General features: G+C 31.9%; 1 protein-coding gene across 1 annotated transcript in view; it reads left to right on the forward strand.

Moving 5' to 3' along the window:
• Positions 1-8785, forward strand: part of CSMD3 (CUB and Sushi multiple domains 3) — an 888294-nt gene that overhangs the window by 323917 nt on the left and 555592 nt on the right. Inside the window, exon 7 of the mRNA XM_005869050.2 lies at positions 4589-4900. Coding sequence (XP_005869112.1) covers positions 4589-4900 — 312 coding nt within the window. The remainder of the gene's footprint in view (positions 1-4588; positions 4901-8785) is intronic.

An 8785-nucleotide genomic window follows, 5' to 3' on the forward strand; every position in this document is an offset into this window, starting at 1 on the left:
GCAGGCACCCGGGACCTGGGCTGCTTCCCTCCAGCCGCCAGCAGGCATCCGGGACCCAGGCTTTACTCCGGCCCTGGCTTCAGACATCCTTCCAGATGTCAGGTCTAATTAGCATATTACCCTTTTATTATTATATATATATATATGGCCACCCCTTATGTTTCTAGCAACATATTCTATCCTTTACTTATATAATGAGTTAGACAATAATTACAAAACTAAGTAGCATGCCTAAAAATATATATATAATGCTAAAAATTTAATAAAAAAGAAATTCAAAATCAATTATGATATGAATATTTGGTACAGTTTTTAAATGACACATTATAAATGGCTTTTCATGAATTATGGTTAGTTTCTTGCAGGTATATTGCTGAAATAAAAAAGCCTTAAAAACATGTTTTTCATAATGAAATCTAAATTTAATGTTGTAAATATTACTATTTAACAAATTTGCCAGTTTACATGTGTAATGTATGTCATTTTTCATTATCATAATTCCAAAGATTACATGTAGTTATGATTTCTAGAAGCATGTTTATATGTAAACCATTTCATTTTTTTGTTATATTGGGAAATGTTTTGTTAAAGGATATTAATAAAATTATTTTTAGATGCGTTTATATTGTAAACATCTAATTTTACATATATCTCAAGCAATTTAATGACAGGATAATCTAATTGTGATAGACTGTATCTTGTATACATGATTTTATTTCAAGTGAAGAATGGATTTTCTGAATGTACTCTTAAAATTTTTGTTGTATGTTTACAACATATGCATTTAATACTGTGTTATTAAAGATAATATTTACATAATTGTGTAGTAATCTTAACGTTTTTAAGGAAAGTAAAATATATATTTTAATTTTAGATTAGATATATTACATATTTAACATTGGGTTGTTGTTATATTTAATTCTAAGGCTTCTTACAACATTGATAATTACCTCAAAAAACAATTATGTATGCAAAAATGTTGAGTGCTTTAAATTGTTAAATAGTACATTTTGACAATTTAAAAATCTTTGTTTCATACACTTTCAATTTAAAGTCTAACTAAAATCAGTATTCTATAATCTGCATTTTAAATTAGATGATTAGATCATGTATGATATAACTATATGATAGAGAATGATTTTATGGCCTATTAAGGAAATAAGTATTATTTTTTTATAGTTCCAATAAATATATCAAACATATCTAACTAAAATTACATGCACTTTTACCTCCTGAACATATAAAATATAACTACTTTTCACTCTGTAGAAATTTGAACGTTCTAAGTAAACCTATTTTACACTAACAATGTAAGCTTTTATGTTTTGGGAATGATGGAAAAATATTTAAAGTAACTCTTATTACTTATCTACAGATTCCACACTTTTTCAAAGTGATGTTTTTGAAAGTTAAAACAAAATTGTTTTCCATTTTGTTTTTAATTATCCTTGAATCATTTTATTGTTTGAAATACTACTTGGCCATGTTACAAATTATAATCATATTTCCTTTGTGAAATTTACCCTCCTTATTCCTATTAATATTATAGTAGCATTATTGTTAAGTAAATTCATTAATTTATTATTTCTTTTGAGAAATATTTCTTGATCATCTACTATGTACCAGGCAATAAACTAGATGTTAGTGAATAGAATATACAAAAACTTAGCCTTCAGAGAGCTTGCATTCTAGTATGGGGAGGAAAGAATGTGAACATATAAGTAAAGCATAAAAACTAGTTAGTAAAATATCTTGTTGAAGTATATATCTGGTTAGACTGTGATTATTAAGTAAATGGGGTGTTCAGTGCTTTATTCCAACATTACATGTTGTGCAATCGAGTTAAAAAAATAGTACTGAATCATCACCACCATTAGCCAGAAGTAGAGCCTTGTTATGAGAATGGCTAGCAAATTCTAGCTGTATACACTACTAAAGATCAGTCTGACTCTCAGATTTGGTCAGAAACTTTATTTATTATCTGGGGTTTTCAAGAAAATGGGTTTGGAATTGGTCTGTAAGTCTTGAAGATTAGTTATAGAAGCAATCTAGATACATTTCCAAGAATTACCACAGATTTATTGACCTAAATATGAGAGATTTTTTGGGCTTAGTTGTAATAAACTCAGTGACAGAATATAGTATCTATTCAGTTTACTTCTTTGTTAAAGGTAGGAAAACTGAAATTTGAGGCAGAGCAAAAATTTCATTATTTTTCATACTTTTAGATTATATATGGCAACATGTTTGTAGTTAATGGTTTCCTTCTTTTTTTAAAAAAATTTTTTATTGATTTCAGAGAGGAAGGGAGAGGGAGAGAGAGATAGAAACATCAATGATATGAGAGAGTCATTGAGGGTTGCCACCTGCATGCCCCCAACTGGAGATGTAGCTGGCAACCTGAGCACATGCCCCAGATGGGAATTGAACCATGACCTCTTGGTTCATAGGCCAATGCTCAACCACTGAGCAACACTGGCTAGGCAAATGATCGAAAAGCCTGAAAGTTATGAAACGTTTTAAAGTATTAGTTTTTCATTCTAATTTCATATTTTCCTTAAAAAATGTAAGGGATAATTAAATTAACAGGAGAATAATATGAATCAGGTAAATGTTTTTGTCGCAATGAGTACACAGGCATCCCGACAGTCTGATTTACCAGGAGGTCAATTGCTGAACATTAGCAGTGCAAGCATAGTTATTGCTTAATCATGTGATTAGAGAAAACCTTTACCAAATATTAGTTCAGTAAATAATACTGGCCAGTTGGAATTGCCAACATGAATTGAGTAGATTCTAATCTTCACAAAATACCTTGGATAAATATTCAATAGCAACTTAATTTTTTTATTTATGCTTTAACATATATTAATAGTCTTTAAAATAATCTGGTGATTATCATGCTTCATTACCCCTTGCCCTGTCAAAATACAATAGTCATTTAACATTTTTGAATTTCTACATCAAATTAAAACAAAATAAGACAACAGGCTGGGAGAATTATTAGCAGACATGCATCCCTTTACTTGCTTATGAACGAGTGACCCCCATGCTTGTCTTCTTTTTTGAGTTTAAAAAAAAGGCCAGGATTACTTGTCCTAATAGTCACCTGCCTACAAGAAGGAAATACAGGCCAAGCATGCTCAAAACACATTAAGCAATATAACTGTTTTCTTCTTGCAGAATGGTTAAATATCTCTATATTTTTGTCTAAAATTCTAATTATTTTGTGGACTGAAGTTTTAAGGGCAGTTTATTGAAAAGGCATGTATATGAAGGCATATGCCATTCATTGGCTTTAAAAATTATTCAGAAGTTTTCTAACCAGCATCCGACTGTTATTTTTAATTAGTAGCTATACATCCAAATTTTTTCATATAAAGCATCTTAACTGTCAAGATTCTTTTAAATATATATTCTTTCAGTTTCATGCTTCTATTACAAGGTTACTTATTTTCCTTAAGTAAGAATTATTTACTGCCATAGACAATCTTATAAAAAGTATAAGTGAACAGAAAAAAATACACTCTAATTTGGCATATTTAAAATATAACTTTAAATTATAGTGAAATTTTAATGAAAATAAAAATGAGGAGAGAGATATATTGTTAAATACTAATGAGATATTTGGAAATTATCAACCTTTTAAAAAACTAGTTTTGTAACAATAAATATTCCAAGGTAATAATTCCAAGTTAATCTTTTAAAATATATTTTTATTGATTTCAGAGAGGAAGGGAGAGGGATAGAAACATCAATGATGAGAGAGAATCATTGATTGGCTGTCTACTGCACACCCCTCACTGGGGATGGAGCCCACAATCTGGACATGTGCCCTTGACTGGAATTGAACCCAGGACCCTTCAGTCTGCAGGCCAATGCTCTATCCACTGAGCCAAACAAACTAGAGCAATTTTTAATCATTCTTAAACAAAATAATTTGTTTAATATTAATTAGTTAAAATTGGTTAATCTCAAATTTTACTTTAAAATAGAGAAATTCCAAAAACAACTCACTGAATAGCTCATGACATTGAATAATTGCTTTCTGGCAAATGAGGTTAAGATAGATATTTACATAGAGCAATGATTTCAGTTTAATTTTTAAAATCATTTTTTATTTTGACTTTGATTTTTAATTCTCCATTTGCTTGTCTTAAAATAGATTATTTTGATATTTTCCCCCCAAATTATGAAGAGAGATGGCACATATTATTGGCACTATCCTTTTGAGAAAAGTGTGGTTACTTAGTTACCCATTCTGTCAAAACTTGTCACCTGAATGGCATTTGTTGTTAAACTTCATCTGTAGATAAATAATGAAGAAGACTGATTCAGGGCCACATAAATGGTTTACTCTCCCCTTAATGTGTTATAGTTAAAATTTGGAATATTTTTGTTTACTATCTATTCATTGATGCAGACCAACCCTTGGATCTGGTTGCTTCACATTTTAGTGGTGTGTGTGTGTTTTGCCTTTTAATGTTGATTATCTTTAAGGTGATAGAAGGGAATATAATTTATTAAACTTATCAGAAAAAGAAATTTAAAAGAAAAAGTTAGCATCTAGTGCTACTGTGTCCCACAGGTTCTTCTACATTGACCCTCACTACCTCCACTGGTGAGTTAGAGGAGCATAACAGGACTGCCACTGGTGCTATTGCTGTTGCTAGCACATCTGCAGATGTTACTGTATCCAGTGTTACACCTGTCACCATCCATAGACTTTCCGAGGAACAGCGAGTGCAAGTTACGAATCTCAGAAATGCAGGTCTGGACCCCAACACGTCCAAGGACGGGCTCTCTCCTCATCAAGCAGATACACAAAGTACAAGGAGAAGACCAAGAAATGCTGAACAGATAGAAAGAACTAACGAGCTTGCAGTTGTTACTCATAGAGGTATTGGATGTTATTTTACTTGTGCCCATTTAGTTAACAGCCAAAGCTTTATTTTGGTAATGATTCTAATTAGAGAATGAACTGAAAGACAACCAAGATGTAGGAAGCTAAAGAGAGAGATTCAAAGTAGTAGCTGAAAATTATAGATAGTACTGCCAAAACCAGAATAATTTGAAAGCACAGAAGGTAAAATAAACAAATCAAAGTACAATGGAAATTTTAAAGGGGGTGGGGGTGAAAGCAGAAAGAAGAGAATGCATAAAGAGTACTAAAACCAAGTACTAAACACATACTGCATATTACATATCAGTTATGTTGTTGAGATAGCATGAAAATAAAATAGCCAGTTTCTACGAATGTGCACATATTTACACATTGATGACTTATCCTATGTAGTAATTTTCAGTATTTGCATGAGGTTTTTATGCTATACAAATAAATGTTAATTAATGATTGAAAAAATAGATAACTTGGTAAAAATGGAAACATTATGTCTGGTGATTGTTTTGCATAGCTTGCTCTTCTATTTCTAAATAACCTATTGCCTGACCCATATGGGAACAGATTCTCATTTTGAAAAGTAACAGGTAGTCATTAAAATTATGGCTCAAGGAATTTAAATATTCCTTGACTTCCTAATTTAATTTTTAGGGAAAAATGATCACAAAGCCAAATCATATATTGGTAATTTTCTAGTTGATTAATATTAGCCTGCCCGCCTTTCACAAAATTAGGGAGTGTAGCAAGCATATTTTTCTGTTTCTGGGTAGCAAGTTTCATTTATCAGTTAAGGAAGAGCCAATGTAGTGTCAAAAAATAAATGGATTTCATTTATATCAATATATGCATCATTGGAAATCTTAATTAATTGAACATATTTCAGATACAAAATATCTACTCCAACTCTGTTTTCAGCTCATTATCATATATTCTCTAAAATGGTTATGGTTTATGTAGTGTGGTCAGGCATGGTTTATACAAAGCATGCTATATATAAGTAATCAAGATCTGTTCAATGCTTGCCACACCTAGAGCCAAATTTCGAAATTGGAATTGGCTGATGTCAAATCAGTATTCTTTGTAAAAATAATGCGAAGTTAACCAACATGCTTGAAATTCCTACTGAGTACCATGCTCTGATTTATGGGAAATAAAGATAAAGCCTTTCTTTAAAGACAAATAAGTGGACAACTAGAGAAACCCATCTTGGTGAAACAAGGAAGATTTTCTGAAGCTTGTGGCCGATCCCAGGACTAAAGGAGTTATAGGGTATGCAGGCAGTGAGTCACTTAATTGACAGTTTAAATAATCAGTAAACATGATACAAAACTAATTGCTTAGTCTAGATATTTTAGGAAAAATAACTCTTTTTCTTCTATTTTATTCTCCACAGTATAGTCAGAATTATTTTTTGAAAATGAAAGCTTGATCACATCACTCCACTGCTTTAAACCTTCCAGTAGTTTCCCAACAACCTTAGGAATAACATCAAGGCTCAATGATAAGCTATAGGAACCTTCATGGTCTGGCTTCTGTTTACATCTCCAACTTTGAAATCTCATATGACTCTCACTGTCACTCCCTTTTTTTTGGTGAAGCAGAACTTTTTTTGGTTTGTCAAACATACCATGTTATTTTCTACTATGAGCTACTCTCATGAGCTATCTCATTTTTCTTGAAACCTGGTCATTCTCATTTCTTTTCCAAGTTTTAGCTTAAATTGTTACATCCACAAAGTTTGGGTTTTCCTGTTATAACTCACCACAATACTGAACTTCCCTTGCTTTTGTCATCAGCAGTCCTAGACTTGTACATTTTAAGTTCCATGAGGTAAGGAATGGATGGGTCTTGTTGGTATTGCATTCCCAGTGCCTAAAATAGCTTGTGACCCATAGATATATTAATATAATATTTGCTAATAAAATAGTGAATAAATATTTACAATTTTATTTGCCAGAGCATTCACCTCAATTACTTAAAGACATAAAATTATACTTTATCATAATCAAATAGCTACATATTTCAGAATTAAAGCTAAGTACTTCTTTTTGCACATTTATAAAAAGACCAGTGTTTTTTATTTTATCCCTGTTAAAGTGAACAACATTCCTATTAACCCACAATAATACATTGCTTTTATTCTATTAGCACTTCAAACCAGATATAAGTGCCTTGCCTATAGTCTTTATATGTTTATAAAGTCAAAGGAAATTATAATTAAACACAGGAGATATATAGTTAATGAATTTCATATTAATATTAATATAATAAAATGATGCAATTTTGCTGACTTTACTATCTGTGACAAGAGAGTGCAGTAGTCATCAAAGGACCATACTTTTCTCCCTTGTGTGACAAATTTTTCATCACTTTTCTCTATTCACACTGCACTTAAAACTTTCATTTTATGCTTTTCAATTAACTAGAGGCCCAGCGTATGAAATTGTGTGCGGGTAGGTTCCCTAGCCCTAGCCTACGATCAGGGCCATCTTCCGCCCATTGGCCAGTCCCCAGTCCCGTCCTGCCGCCCACACCCACCCCGATTCCCTCTTCTCCATCTGGCGATCTATCAGAGCCTGTGGGCTGGGGGGAGGGACCTAGAGGTAGTCAATGCACCTTATAGTGACTGGTTGATCAGTCGTTCTGGTCGTTATGCCATTATAGTTGCTGGCCTTTTATTATATAGGATGATTCCTGATTTATTATTAATAACTGGAGCAAATAAAATACTTAACCATTTCCAACACTATCACTATGAACACAGAGAAAACCTGGACACTGAAATTGCATATAGTATTTGGTACTTGTGTGTGAATGTGGACTCAAAATATATGTATTAATTGATGGTATATTAAATTTTAGATCACTGTGACTAGTTTATTATAAATAAAACCTGCACAATTAATTATAATATGAAAACACTTGAAATATCTGTAAAATATATTTTTAATTTTCTCTGTGGTACTTAAGCCAACTAATTTTGTGATTTATTGTACTAGGGTTAAAGCAGCACTATTTCAATTTAAATTACCTTCTTAAGATATATCTACATTTTGCTTTCTACTTGTCAGGGTTTTATTGAACATAGTATCTTTGTGCTAAGTATGTGATGAATTCAGAAGTTTAAGATATAGTCTCTATTTCAAAAGAAAAAGTAGAGCTAAGACTACAGAAAAACTTTATTGGTCAATTCTAAGAGAAAAATTGATCCAGAATGAGTATGATATGTGAGTAGGGATGAGTTATAACTGTCTTCAAATGTGACAGGTTGTTCTAGGTAAGAGAAGTCAACCTGTTCAGAGTTGTAGAACATAGTGAATGGAACCTCTAAAGATGCAACTAGCTTACTACTATAAATTAGACTCTTCTCACATTGAATTTGGTTTAATTATATTAAATTTCTAAATCACTAACCAGATATCTAAGCATAGCTTGATGGAAAACTTGGGTATTTAGAAAGCATTTAAGCATCAAAGGGTGTTGTAGCAAGATGATTATTACCATATCTTCTAAATCTGTCTATGAATTTATTCAGAGATATTATATATTAATATATGTATCATCATCTATAGTCTCTTACTTAATCTTTGAGTTGACAGGGACTTATCTAATTGTAAAGCCAGTGTTAAATAAGCAAAGAAGTGGCCAGTGCTATCATCAAGAAAGTTAGAGATTGGCACTGTTCTAATCCCAGTAAATGGGAACTCAGCCACATATATATTTCCCCCAGGGCCCAGTGCCTACAGAGATACCTTAAATTCCCAAAACTCTCCATTTGAGGATCTAACTCTAGCTTGCCTTTCAGTTAGTGTCCAAGACAAGAGTTATTTTCTTTAAGACCTACCTATCTATCATCCTTCCTTCTTCCTTCCCCTCCCTCCCTCC

Source organism: Myotis brandtii, unplaced genomic scaffold (genome assembly GCF_000412655.1).
Source record: "Myotis brandtii unplaced genomic scaffold, ASM41265v1 scaffold285, whole genome shotgun sequence".
Classification (NCBI taxonomy): Eukaryota; Metazoa; Chordata; class Mammalia; order Chiroptera; family Vespertilionidae; genus Myotis; species Myotis brandtii.